The sequence below is a fragment of the Spermophilus citellus genome (assembly GCF_964194105.1).
Source record: "Spermophilus citellus genome assembly, chromosome: 13".
NCBI lineage: Eukaryota > Metazoa > Chordata > Mammalia > Rodentia > Sciuridae > Spermophilus > Spermophilus citellus.
This window is the reverse complement of record NC_138193.1, coordinates 112,437,068-112,451,054: the sequence shown is the minus strand read 5'-3', so window position 1 is coordinate 112,451,054 and position 13,987 is coordinate 112,437,068. Positions and strand designations below refer to the sequence as shown.

The window sequence follows — 13,987 nt, the reverse complement described above, 5'->3', positions numbered from 1 at the left end:
AATCCAAAATGCACTTAACTGGAAACCCAGCACCGACAAGACACCACAAATGGAGAGTTTGCACAAAGCTATTTAAACGTTGTGTAAGCCCACCTCTGGGGATGTGTGCAAGGCGAATAGAAGCATGGATGAATTTCATAATGAGACTTGGGTCCCATCCTCAAAATATCTCACTAGGTATATGCAAATACTCCCCAATTCAAACAAGTCCCCGATCTGGAGCATTTCCAGTCCCCTCCCTTTAGGTTAAGGCTGCTCGGCCTGAGTGGGAGCAGCCCAGCCTACAGAGGTAGCTGTGTGTCTTGGGGGCATAGAGACACGACTGATGGGCACCAGTCTCTGAAGTACCTGCTCAGGTGCTCAGCACAGGGTGAGGTAGGAAGGCAGCCTGCTGATCGGAGCCTGGGTCTTGGCCCGGTTCCAACTTTCATTTTCATGAAGAGGAAAATGGAAACTAACTCAGCTGGGAGTTAGTCAGAGGGGGCGTGTCCCTCTGCTGTGACAGGATGCTCAGAGGCGGGCCCTTTCCACCTTCATATAACTGAGCCGTGGCCTCCCACACTCCGTGGCCACCATGAGGATGCTGCTGCCCTCCACTCTGGCTGCGCGCCTGCTGGGCGCCTTCAGGCAGCCCCTGCTCCACTCGCTCTGGAGGGGCCTGGCCCCACTGCTGTACTGGCTGAGGGCAGCCTTCTGGTGGCCAGGTACAGGGAAGGGACAGCAGCTGGTCGGAGAGAGAGCTGAGGGGACCCAGGAGGAAGAGGCGGACGGCGACCTGCCCATCACCCCCACGAGCGTCAACTACCACTTCACACGTCAGTGCAACTACAGGTGCGGCTTCTGCTTCCACACGGCGAAGACGTCCTTCGTGCTGCCCCTGGAGGAGGCCAAGAGGGGGCTGCTCCTGCTCAAGGAAGCTGGTAAGTCCCAGGCCCAGAAAGAAGTCAAGATGCTCCATCCACCCCAGGGGGCCCATCCGGCCGGGGGCAGCCACCCTGGCGACAGGGCTCCCAGCCACCACAGACACGTCGTCCCAGGTGCAAGGGCCAGAATGCTGGCAGATGCCTGGTCTTCCTGAGCCCCGAGGTGCCCTGGCCAGGTGGTTGGTGGGCACACCCACCCTCCTGTCAGCCCAGGTCTGTGCCATCATCTGCAGGCCCCTTTCCCCCAGCATTTAGATGGAGGTCGGGAGGGTGATGCTACTTTCAGAGTTTGTCCAAGGCACCAAGGAATTCGTTTTTTTCCAGAAATATTTAATGAGGAAAGTTGAAAACAAACACGAAATATGGGATGTTAGAACAGCAACATCTGAGCCTTCTGTCTGGGATCATGTATGTGCTCTTAATAGGAAACGTATAACAATGATTTCTAGCACATGTGGGAGGCCTTGCTCTTGAGCGCTGCTTACTGGACATCCACACCTTTATACGGTTCCAGCACCTCAGAGCAGCCTCAGCAGTGGAGTCTGAGCGCCACGTCTCCCCCTCCAAGCCTGCTCTTCTCCCTCCTGTCCTTCCTAGAGCACCCCCCTGCGCTGGCTACTTTGCAAAGTCTTCTTCTGAACATTCTAATGGAATGTTTGCAGACAAGCCCCAAGTCACACACAGCCTAAGTGCCCAGCAGGTGGATTCGCAAAGCAGAACCCTAGGTGCAGAATGACCACAGCCAGCACGCTCCCCACAGGGGGTGTCCCTGGTTGGTGCTGCTGATTCGGTGCTTTATGGGGACGAGATCATATGACCGGCACTTGACTGGCCCTGACCTGCTTTGCTCCACCTTGCCGGCTGGTTATCTGCAGCTGATCTTGCAAGTAGAGACCCATCACCTTGTCCTTCTCAGAGTGACCTAGCTCAAGTTCTTGTCATTCCTCAGCAGGATTCTTGTCATTCATCTCATTGACTCTGCTCTCCCTGGAAGTAGACATCTTACTAAAATATAATGTTTTACCTTCCCTCCTCAGCTAGCTCTCTCACAGGTCTAACTACAACCAGTTTCTGAGCCTGAGTGTCAGGGGCATGTCGAGCTGTTTCCCCGCCTGCTCTACCCATGTCTCAGGAGGTGGTTTTTGCTTTGCAGACTCCAGGTTGCGCCATTGCACCCGTTGGCTTCTAACCAAGTCAGCTCCTCTATGTAAAGAACTCCCAACATCCAAGGGCATCTGCTTAAAGGAGGGAAAAACAAAGCAAAAACAAAATCTTCAAGTGATTTTCTTCCCCTTGTTTATACCCTGAATTAAATGCATGGTTATTCTGATGAGGTGGGGTTGGTGTTAGGAACACAAATTAGGAAAGGAGAGGATAATGAGAAATTTTCATTTCTTTTATTTTTAACATGGAGAAAATATTACCTTTGCACTAAAACCAAAGTGGATGGGGTTGGGGGTGTAGCTCAGTATTCAGGTGCTCCCCACACTGCATGAGGCCCTGGGTTAGATGCTCAGCAGCACAAGACACAAAATAAAACACGAATTAATGTGGGATTTGGTGGAGGGGGACCCCTCACACTCTGCCTTTGGCAGGTATGGAGAAGATAAACTTCTCTGGCGGAGAGCCCTTTCTTCAGGACCGGGGCGAGTACCTGGGCCAGCTGGTGAAATTCTGCAAGCGGGAGCTCCTCCTGCCCAGCGTGAGCATCGTGAGCAACGGCAGCCTGATCCGGGAGAAGTGGTTCAGGGACTACGGTAAGCGCTCCTGCAGGCCACTTCAGGCGTCTCTGCTGATCTGGTTGGTTCCTGTGTTTCCTCCCATCCTGGGCCTCAGGCCAGGCCTTCTGGGGAAGTGGAAGGAAAGAAAAACAAATCTTGCTTATTCTAATCTCCCTTCCAGCTGGGTGCGATGGGCGTCTTGGTTCTGCAGGGCTCTCAGTAAACCAGGGTGGCCAGTCAGAGAACTGAGCGTGTTAGGAAGCCTGACTCTTCTGCACGTTCCAAACTTAGCAAGTATCCAGACCTATGACCCACACTTAGCCACTCACTGAGGAAAATCAGCACACTTTACAGCTGTGCAGTAAACTGTCTCTGCTGGAACTGGACTGCATCCAGAACTAATGACGTCAGACACCGTGTGTGGACTGGCTGATTTCTGGTGCTGGAAGGACTTCCTCTGCACAGCCAGGATTAAGAGCCACCAGGTCCTAACGCAGCAGAGAAGGCTTATCATTAAATCTTGCCTGAGGATAATGTCCATGGAGCACTGCCTGGCACTGAGGCAGCACTGGGATTTTTGGAGACAATTCTTACAGTCTCTCTCCTCTCCCTGCCCCCCCCCTCCTGAGGCATTTGAGCTTTAAAATCATCTGAAGGAAACTGGCATTTTCCATCTATTGGGGTATTGGCCAGAAATCTCCAGTTGAATTTCCATCCCAAGATGCAGGGAGAAGGCTATGAGGGCGGGTGCGGTCCATCTGAGAGGATTTAGAGTTTCAGGGGAGGGAAGTCAAGGAGGAGTTGAGGCAATGTCTGAAAGCAGAGCAAGAAGGGTGACACCAGGGGGAAGTGGGTTTGGAGGAACAAAGGCCAGGGCACTGTGGGAGCCAGACAGACCCAGAGACAGGGAAGGCGTCCAGGAGGCAGCGACTGGAGACCAGTTGACAGGGTTTCTCTTGGTGTGTGCCTGGGCAGCCCTGTCCCTCCAGGATGGCTGGACCTGCCCATCCCTGTGGAGAGTGTTGCAGGGGCAGAAGGACTCCTGCATCGCAGCGACAAATCCTGGGGTGTGTGTCTGGGAAAGGGGATGGAAACTCAGGCACTTGGAAGTTTACGGGAGAACCCAGCATCTCCTGCAAGGTCGCAGTAGGAAGGGGTGAGGATGGGGACTGGGCAGCACTGGCTCTCTTCTTAGAGGCCAAGGACCTCCAATTATAAACTTTAATTGATTTTTTTGCACCATATAAAATCTTGCCAGATGCTCATATTATTAAACATAAATGAAAATCTGCATTCTGTGTTCCTTCTGCCAGTTAATAATTTGAAATATTTTTAGATGCTCAAGGAACCAACAAAATGTATCTGTATCCCTCTCAGGCCCCTCCAATTGTCCACCTCTGATCTAAATAAAGGTCCAGGGATGGGCCTGTGTGCTGAGTGGATGAGGGGGCTATGCCACAGGTCCCCACCTCTCCAAGTCTGTCCGTCTTCTGGAAGGACTCATAAGCCAGGGCTTATGAGAGCAAAGGTATAGAGTAAAAGGGTAGCGTAAAAGTGTGTGTCGTTGAGTCCAGAGACACCCAACATACTGTTCTGAGTCCACCCCCATCTGACCTCACAGAGGCTGTCCTTTCTGTCCATCAGTGAAGTGCAGAGACTTGTTTGGACATTCTCTATGCAGAAAATCTCATTGGAACCTTAGGATCCAGGACTTTCACACAGGGCAGGTCACTCGGGAACATACTGCTATGAGACCGCCTAACCCTGCACTCAGAGAGACCCTGGATCTTGCTCGACAGTCCTGAGGAGTCTTGGCACATGGCTGCAGCAGGCTGTGGCCTCCAGCTCTTGCACATCCACTGGTGACATGTGAATGTTGTGGCAGTCACACATGCAGGCATAGGAAAGACCCCATTACAGCTTCTGACTCTCAGAAAAATGCAAGGACTGAGCAGAGGTCCACTCTGATAAATCCCTCTTCCCAAGAGACATGACCAGAGAAGCTGAGAACTAGAGGGAGGGATATCAGCAATTAGCAGAAGTTGGAAGGGTGGCAGAGCACAGCTGAAGCCCATTTGGGAGCCAACCAGAAGAGGCTGCCTGCATAGAACCGACTGGGCTTTGTGTGTTTAGTTTTCAATTTTTTTTTTTTGGATGGTTAGAGACCACATGCTCAGTGAGTTGCTTTGTTCCAGTATGATATCCCATTACAAATTTACTCAAGATCAAATTGTAGGACATTTAGAGTTGTGTTAAAGAGTGTTTCTGGCTCGTACGTGTGCTAATTGCTTGTTACATCTGGGTAACACAAAATAAGCCTTAAAGTAGGAGCTAAAATGACTCTTTTTGTTTGTAATATAGAGAAGTGCTGTTGAAGGAGCAATGGAACATTTGGTTTCCATAAAGCAAAGGCAAATTCAAGAAAAAGGTGCCATCTTTGGGAAGTAACTTGGAAGTGCAGGTCTAACCCCCGTGAGGAAGCCCAGGCCCAGAGAAGGCCTGCCCTTCATAGGCCAGAAGAGCAGGAGCAGCCCAGGCAGAGGCAGGGGCAGAAGAGCGAGAGGGTAGAAAAGACTGTCATGGAACCCAGTGGAGGAGAGCTCAATGCCAGAATCACACTCAGCGTGTTCTGTGTTCCGAACGACCCACTATCTGAGCTGTCAATATGCTGCTCTACAGGGAGGGGCCCCGACACCCTTGCTTCAGCCTCCCTTTATCTGGGTTTGCTCAGCATCTAATATGGTTGTACCTGATACCGCATAGAGTCTCTGTGAATATTTAGATGGTGAATCAAAGGTACAAAATACGTCAGGAAGAAGCTGGTGAACTTGGCCAAAAAATTGCTGTGCTTCATGCTCCCTCTTATACAAAGCAATTGTATTTGTGTGGTAGAAAAAGAAAAGCAAATTTATACTCATAGCTAAGTGTGGAAGCGTCCAAAATATCTATCTGCTTGGTTCATAAATTATATGATTTCTATAAAGAAATAAATGAAAAATATTAAGCATATTAATTGGAGCTCATGCAAGTAGGGGAGTAGGGTTTTAGAATGATCAAATATGTATATCCATCATTAATTATGTGTATAGACTTTGTGCGTAGGGAGGTACCGGAGGCTGAACCCAGGGACACAATATCCCCAGTCCTTCTTGTTTTAATTTTGCAAAAGTGTCCTGCTAAGCTACTGAGGCTGGCCTGACACTTGTAATCCCCCTGCCTTGGCCCCCCAAATTGCTTGCATTATAGGTGTACATCACTGCACCCAGGCACATGTGTGGTTTTTAAATGAATACTCCATACAAGTACCAGTATAGTTCACATCTCAGCAAGTTTCATAGGTTTGAGGAAAGTATCACATAAAAAGTTAGAACCCAGATGCAAACAAAATATGTTGTATCATGAATTGATTGATGTGACCTGTAGCGCTTGTTCCTTGGACAGAAAAATCTAGCTGACCATTTTACCACAGGTGACTACTTGGACATTCTCGCCATTTCCTGTGACAGCTTTGATGAGGAAGTCAACGTCCTCATTGGCCGTGGCCAAGGAAAGAAGAACCATGTGGAAAATCTTCAAAAGCTGAGGAAGTGGTGCAATGATTACAGAGTGGCTTTCAAGATCAACTCTGTCATCAACCGGTTCAACGTGGACGAGGACATGAACGAGCAGATTAAAGCCCTGAACCCTGTTCGCTGGAAGGTAAGTGCTGCTGCTGTTCCTGGCTGAGCTCAGTGAAGCTGGAAAGAGCCTCACTGGAGAGCTCCAGGCCATCCAGCTCGGTCCTCGGTCTCGTCTGGCTCCCTAGACTCCCAGCCACGGGAACCCAGGAATGGTGTTCTCCTGAGATACAGTGAGGATGAAGGTCATGCTCAGTGCTGGGGTGTGTCTCTGGGAAACCCAGAGTTGACTGACAGGGACCAATGCTCTCCGCAGAGCCGGATGCCACTGAGTGTGCACTGAGTTACTGGAAGGCATTAGAAGTCAAGGCTTCCCCACGGAGCAACACAGGGCCTTTATCCCAAGACTTGTGCTTTGGGACTGGCCCCACCTCGGAGTCTGAGGCTCACACGCGCAAGCCCGCTTAGCACAGACAGCCCTGGCAACATGCAGACACTGGCAATTGGCTACTTAAAAACTTAAACTTAAAAATTCAAGTTTTAATCTAAAAATTCTTCCCCTAACGCATTTCCATATGCAAACAAAGCAAGTATAAGCTTTTTTTTTTTTTAAGTAAGTATACTTTTAAAAAAAATCTATTTAAGAAATTGTAAATAGCGACATTGAACTTGAACTTTTGGTGAAGTACGTAAGTAGGCCGAGGCACCCCGGTCTAGAAGGAGCTGAGACAAAGCTAAAGGAAGACAGTGGGTAGGACGAGTGGGGACTGTGAGGAGCAGGGAGGCCGAGGCAGCAGCCGGCGGGCTGCCCTCTGAGGCTGAGAGCTCCTCCTGGAGCCGGCTGTCCTGTCCCTCTGCCCTGGTCCCTCCTCTCTTCTCCTGCCATCTCATTGTTCTCATATGTGTATGACTTCCCCGACTGCTTGGGTCTCCTCTTATCTCCCAGACTTTTACTCCACTCTTTTGACCACTACAAGGGCACTTCTTGCCCTTGAAGACCTAACTCTCAGAGGGCGGAGCTTCCCTCCCTGGAAAACTGTACTCACTGAGAGGCTGATCTTCAAAGGCTGTTGGCAGATGGAAGCTGTCGCCCCTGCTTGGTCCCTTTGCTCCCTGGTTTCCTGGGGTGCCCTCTTCCCACGAGGCCATGGGCGCGGCAGCCCTCGGCAACCCTGTGCCAGAGGGAGGACACAGAGCGAGAGGCCATCTTCTTCTGGGGGTTGAACCCAGGGCCTTGTGCATGCCAGGCCAGCACGTGGCCGACTGAGCTATGTCTCCAGCCCGAGAGGCCGTCTTTAGAGCGTTATGACATGAGCCCTAACTGACTAAAACAGCCTCAAATTAATCCGGATTCTATTGATTAATTCCATGTAGAGAAACCTGTTCCACAAAAGCCTGTTAGCCTCGGGTTCTGCTTCAGCTCTGTCACCCTGTGCCACCTGGGACACCTTGCCTGGTTGCTTGCCTTCCCTGGGGCCTCCCTGCTCAAATGACAGTACTGCTCAGGGTGGGGTAATGCAGTGTGCACACTCAACTCACACACACTCGCACACTCACACAGTCAGCACACACAGACACACACACTTGGACACAGGGTCACACGTACAAACTCACAAAAACACCTATGCAGGCACAGTCATGTACACACTTATTTACTTAAAAGAAGAATGAAAAACTGCATTAATGACTTCAAAAATTTGTCCTTACGTATTAAGTGAAAAGCAAACCTGGTTTAAAAGTACTAAGGATATATTAAAAATCAGCAAAATAACAATATTTTTAAAATAGTTTTCTCTTGACGATGACAGTTGTTATTTTTTTATGCTTTTTAATAGTCCCCGTTTTCTTCAAAAAACGTTAATGATTTTGTAGTCTGAAAATATTGGATCATAAACTTAGATCAAACATACTCTAGGCAGTTTGAGGAATTTCTATTTTAAGAATGTTTGTGCTTCTAACATCATATTCCTGAATTCCAGGCCGGTCTCCTTTCCCAGCGTGAGGTCTCCCCAGGACTGCTGAGCTCCGGGCCTCGGAGCTGGAGTTTGGACAGGGATGGGGCTGGGGCCAGCGGATGACGGCCTTGCCCCACAGGCTCTCCTCTTTCAGGTGTTCCAGTGCCTCCTGATTGAGGGCGAGAACTGTGGAGACGATGCCCTGAGAGAAGCACAAAGATTCGTCATCAGCGACGAAGAGTTTGAAGAATTCTTAGAGCGTCACAAAGGAGTGTCCTGCTTGGTGCCCGAGTCCAACCAGAAGGTTGTATACAGCCCAGTGGGCTTTCCTGCTTGCCTTCAGATTGATTCCAGAGCAGGGAATCCTGGCCCAAGGACTTGCATAGAGACAAATTGTGGTTTCAGGGGATTCAGCACAGAGAGAGGGAGGAGTGAGTCCCAAGCCAGAAAAGCACAGGTCCACCCTGGCTACCTGCTGACTGTGGGCTTTCAGGGAGCTTCAGTGTCTCCCTCCGGGAAGGCAGAGTGCCACCCAGAGGTGATGTGACTTCATGTATCATCACTGTGCAATCTCAACCCATGCTGCTATAAACTTAGCATTTCTACTTCTGTGAAAGAAGGAGGGAGCTCTTGAATGCCATTCTCTTGCTATGAACATCATCACATGATTCACTTGAACTGTTTCTAGGAAAAACTTTAGAAGTTGGGTAGAAGGTAGAAGAAATGGTTTGCCACTTCTTTAGTTGTCTAGTGTAAGCACAATTGAATGCACCCTAAAAGGAAAAATTCCACTCATAGACTCAGCAGGGTTGGCCAAAGCATGTCTCTGCTGGGACTTCAGGAATTACCAGAGGAAGTCACTGATGAATGCACTCTCAAAATCTAAAGAAAAATGATTCCCGTTCTTCCTGCCACAGTGGAGGAAATGCCTTATTAATGCAAGTTATGCACATTTTTAAACAATTATGAACACCAAAATTTGAGTACATTAAAGTTAAAATTATAAGCTACATACATCATAAAAATTAAAAGTAAAATATGCTACTATCATTTTTTTTGTAATTACACCAAATTATATAAAATAAAGTATTATATATAAAAAGTTCTTTAAATCAATAAGAACCTGCTAACAGAGAAAGTTAATCAGGTAATGGGCACAAACAGATGATTTACAAAGGAAAATCAAAGAGTGAATAAACATTTAACAGTCTCTGATATTATCAGTATTCAAAAAAAAATGGAAATTTAAATATGAAATTTGAAGATGCAGTAAGAGGTGATTCATGTGGTTAGTAGAAGGATAATGCCCATGGATTTCCTAGATAACAAACTGATAATTTATTATGATAACCTTTGAAGTGTTCTTATATATTGATTCTTAAATTCTACTTCAAAACACAAGAAATCTTTATATAAAGATGCAAAGAAATATTTATATAAAGGTTAGTTGCTGCAGCATTAAGAACAATAGAAATAAACTGAAGGTAGCTTCGCTTCGCCGTAGGGCAGGAACAGGTGCATTAGTACATTAGCATAGTGAAATGTCTACTGAATAAAGCATATTTAAGAGTGTTATGTTACCAGGATAAGATCTCATCACATGATATTAGTAAAGTTGAAAACCAACATGCAAAATCAATTTGAAACTCAATGCTGATCTGCAAAAAAAAAAAAATAATAAAATAAATAAAATCCATACATATCCCCCAGAGTAGTGCAAATTCCAATAATTTGGTGGATTTTATAACTTTTTGGATCTTCCAATTTGTAAAAGATAAGATTTGTTATTTGAAGAAGTATTTTTAAAACAGGTTCTCCCATCTGCCACCCCAAAATACACACACAGAAAATCTCTCCCCCGGATGCTTGCATAATGTCAGGAATTCCAGGGACAGAAATTGATTCCTTATGCTTTGGCTTCTGAAGGTCTTGATGGATGGCTGGAGTTTAAAGGTGATATTGAACTAAGCCTGAGTGAGAAAATCCCCAAATGGCGAGAGAGCAGGGCAGGCTTCAGGGAGCAGTGAGGAAGTGGAGGGAACCCTCTCGAAGGGTCTCTGTTGACGGGATCTTCCCACCTCCATCTGAATTACATAGTGTGAGGGCGAAGAAAATAAGGAAAGCAATGAAAGATGGCACTGTTCTCGGTCTCCATCTTGTATGAAGAGCGCCTCACCCACCTGCGCATCTCAACTCCCCAAAGGCTCCCACCCAGGTTTCTTTCCCCGTGTGAATCAGCTGGGACCTTTGCCAGGTGTCCGTCGGTGGGGGCAGAAGGTCTGTCTACCCGCTGGGAGCGCAGGAATCCCTCTACGCACACACAGTGCACCACTAGTGTCAGTCAGCTGAGCGCGGCAGAATCCATGGGAGAAGCCACCCTGTAGTCCCACGGGCTAGCACTGAAGAGTGCTCTGCTTGGTACATCAGAAAGAGGGTCCACAGTCAGGGCACACTGGGGGCCACTGTCCGGGAATGTGGAGTGCTGTGGCTCCTTCGCTTGACCTTTCTGTTGGCTGCAGATCATCCAGGCCTGCTGGACCTGTGGGGCTCTGCAGGGACACACACAGTCCCTCCCCTTATGGGTCTCACCAAAAGCCACTCAAATGAGACAAGAAATATCGAACCTAGAATCACAAAACCCAAATGCTCATTTTATTATAGACAGTTGAAAATACACACTGAAAAATCTGCTTAGGACTAAATTTGTATGCAATTCCTTCTTTGCAGATGAAAGACTCCTACCTTATCCTGGATGAATATGTGAGTATTTCTCTTGAGTTATGAAATTATCACTGAAAAGCTACTTCAGCAGCAAGTCCAGCTCTGAGCTGAATGCCATCATGTAGGACCCATTTGTCCGTCTTCATGGCCTGTCACAGGTTTTTGGCCAGTTAGGGTCATTAAAATGATACAGCTGGGGGTCCCTTTGCCATATGCGCCCATCACCTCCGCAGGCACTGGCTTGGGCCCAGGTCCCTGGATTGGCACTAGCTGCCATATGGTGTGGCTCCTGCCTGGCCTGGTGTCCGTGGACCTCACAAGGACCCCCAGCACGTGAAAAGGCCCTGGACTGCATCTCCTTTGATAGGCAGCTCACTCCCTGGCTGATTAACCTTGGCAACGGCAGAGGGGCCTTGCCCTTCCTTTCCTTTCTAAGCACCATTCATATCCTCTTCCCTCATCATCTTCCATAGGAAAGGGAAAACCCACTCTCTCACAACTGGAAAAGAATCCACGTTCTTTTCCTTTGTCTTTTTAATTTTTTTTGGTCCAGATTTATAACTTTTGTCAATATGTCTAACAAAAGACAAATAATTCCATTCAAAGATATGTTTTTCAGAAGAAATGAGCTCAAACAAGAACCATGGGTTCAATATTTAGATTGGATTTTCTTTGAGGGATATTTAAGATAACTTTTATATTTCATTAGTTTCAAGTTCATCTGAGTTGCTTTATAGCAATTTCATTTATTATCAACATGAGCTTTCTTTGTGGGACATAAGGGAAAGAGTAGTAATGGAAATGTTCAGTTAACAAGTCCAAGGTAAAGAGGAAAGTGAAACCATTTATTTGGGGAATGCAAGTGGCCATGATGGGCCCCGGGGCTTTGACCAACGTTCTGCAACAACCCGTCTGGTCTCCACAGAATTGGATCAAACGTACTTGATCCAAAATCTGCTTTTGCCAATTTAACAAGTTTCTGATTCAACATATATGATTTGATCCTCTACAAAATTCTCAGTGTAGGTCACACGAAACCTAAAGACCTCATTCTTGCACAAGAAGTAGGGAAAAGAGGCTGAAGTAATTAAAATAAGACGGACAGGATGAAGCAAAGAGCGAGGCCGGCCCATGTGGCTCTGCTGGTCTGGTGCTGGCCTGCCTCAGCGTCTGCTTTCTTACCACTCTTTCTCCCACTCTTGAAAGAATCCTTTTGGGACGCAGAGTGACATGGCTGTGTGCTTGTCTCACTAGCAAGGCCATCACCTACAGTTTCCCACAACAGTGCTCCCCAAGCCCCCAAGCCTTCACGGGATCTTTCCCTTCCCTTTAAACTTTCAAAACAAATTCCGACACCGGGGAGAAGTCTCTCCAGATCAGCATGTCGCCTCTGCTGGGGGCCATGGTAGTGAGCCCCTCATCCTGCTCCTGAGGCTCTCAGCGGACCTCACCTCTTCCTCCGTGCCTGAGTTACATGAGTGGGGGTTGACGCTTAGGGAGCTCAGTTTTTGGCCACCGTTCTCAGTCATCATTTATTGACATGATTGGAATATTAAAAAAATATTTTGCATTGATACCTTAAAATGGGTTTTACAGCATAAACTTTATGGAAATAGACTGATTTCTTTCTTAAATTTCCTAGATGCGCTTTCTGAACTGCAGAAGTGGCCGGAAGGATCCTTCCATGTCTATCCTGGACGTTGGAGTGGAAGAAGCTATAAAATTCAGTGGGTTTGATGAACGTATGTTTCTGAAGCGAGGAGGAAAGTATGTCTGGAGCAAGGCCGACCTGAAACTGGACTGGTGACACTGTCAGCAGAGCAAGGGCCAACCCACTGGAGGGCAGCCCCACGTGTGGCTGCCGTGGTCTGCAGGACCTGCACACTGGTCTTTCTCAGTGGCCAGAAACCTGCGCATCACGTCGAATTGCCTGTGGGCACTGAACATAGAAATCACCTGCGTAACTGAAGTCCATACTTCAGTTAGTTGGCTTAGTGCTGTATTGTTATTTAAAAGGTTCTAAGCCGACTGTGAACAAGAGCACAATAATCTAGTTCAAAGATGCCTTTGTGAGAAATAAGCTACAAGGATACCTGGGTGGGGGGGGGAGCAATCCATAATTCCAATGGGTTTGGTATTTTCAGCAAAATTTCCTGTGACTGCTGTGTTTTTATTTCAAAGCTATTTTTTCCAGTTTCGTTTCTGTTTTCATTTTTGTCTTTCTTTTATTTGATCATCAGTTATTTCCTGCTAAACATTGATTGAAATGTTACTTTTCACCTTAGAAATATTATCAAATACTGCCTCTAGTTACTTCTGCTTATTGTAAAGCTCCTTCAGGGCTGGGGATGTGGCTCAAGCGGTAGTGCGCTCGCCTGGCATGCATGCGGCCCGGGTTCGATCCTCAGCACCACATACCAACAAAGATGTTGTGTCCACCGAGAACTAAAAAACAAATATTAAAAAATTCTCTCTCTCTCTCTCCTCTCTCACTCTCTCTTTAAAAAAAAATCATTATAAAAAAAAGCTCCTTCATTTTCTGTCTTTATATCACTGAAATCTTGGGGATTTTATTTAGAATTATAGAAATGGTCCACAGACATTTTAATGAACAATGAGGGAAACTCATCTATCTCCAAGGAGCACCTGTTCCTTGGGCGCAGGGACCTCTGGTGCCCGTGTTGTCTGTGCTACACAGATTCTTCTTCAAAGACCCTTGGCACAACCAGCAGACTCCACGTTCCCTGATATGGAACAAGAGTGGGACTTCAGTTGCTGTGACCACCTACTTTTCAGGGCATGGGAGTGTCAAGTGAAAATGTGACTTTTCATTTGACCAGATGTTTGTCTTCAAAGCTCTGAAAATTGACAGTGTGGGCTATTCCATAAAAACCCGCCAAGTGCACCTGCAGTTTATGCAAGTGAAGCCACAGCACCTTATAGCATTTCTCCGTTAACGTTGAGTCAGTGGAAACAAGATACAGTCTAGGCCAGTAGGAGAGAAAACTCTTCCTTTCTTTTCTAGCTCTAAGAGGGAAGCATGGGAAATA

The 13,987-nt window shown here is 47.2% G+C and overlaps 1 protein-coding gene across 1 annotated transcript; it reads left to right on the top strand.

Annotated features, from left to right (window-relative positions):
• The first annotated feature begins 438 nt into the window (after positions 1–438).
• RSAD2 (radical S-adenosyl methionine domain containing 2) lies at positions 439–13,270 on the top strand. The gene is made up of 6 exons (XM_081265334.1): positions 439–920; positions 2,519–2,680; positions 6,114–6,343; positions 8,371–8,520; positions 10,944–10,976; positions 12,580–13,270. The coding sequence occupies exons 1-6, from the start codon at positions 575–577 to the stop codon at positions 12,742–12,744; spliced, it is 1,086 nt and encodes a 361-aa protein (XP_081121460.1). The 5' UTR covers positions 439–574; the 3' UTR covers positions 12,745–13,270.
• The last annotated feature ends 717 nt before the right edge of the window (positions 13,271–13,987 follow it).

Excerpts from the sequence above, each read along its gene's own strand:
- RSAD2 (XM_081265334.1), top strand. The coding sequence starts at position 575 with ATGAGGATGCTGCTGCCCTCCACTCTGGCTGCGCGCCTGCTGGGCGCC. Across the intron at positions 8,521-10,943 it reads TGCCCGAGTCCAACCAGAAG|ATGAAAGACTCCTACCTTAT; the intron begins GTTGTATACAGC and ends CCTTCTTTGCAG. Across the intron at positions 10,977-12,579 it reads ACCTTATCCTGGATGAATAT|ATGCGCTTTCTGAACTGCAG; the intron begins GTGAGTATTTCT and ends TAAATTTCCTAG.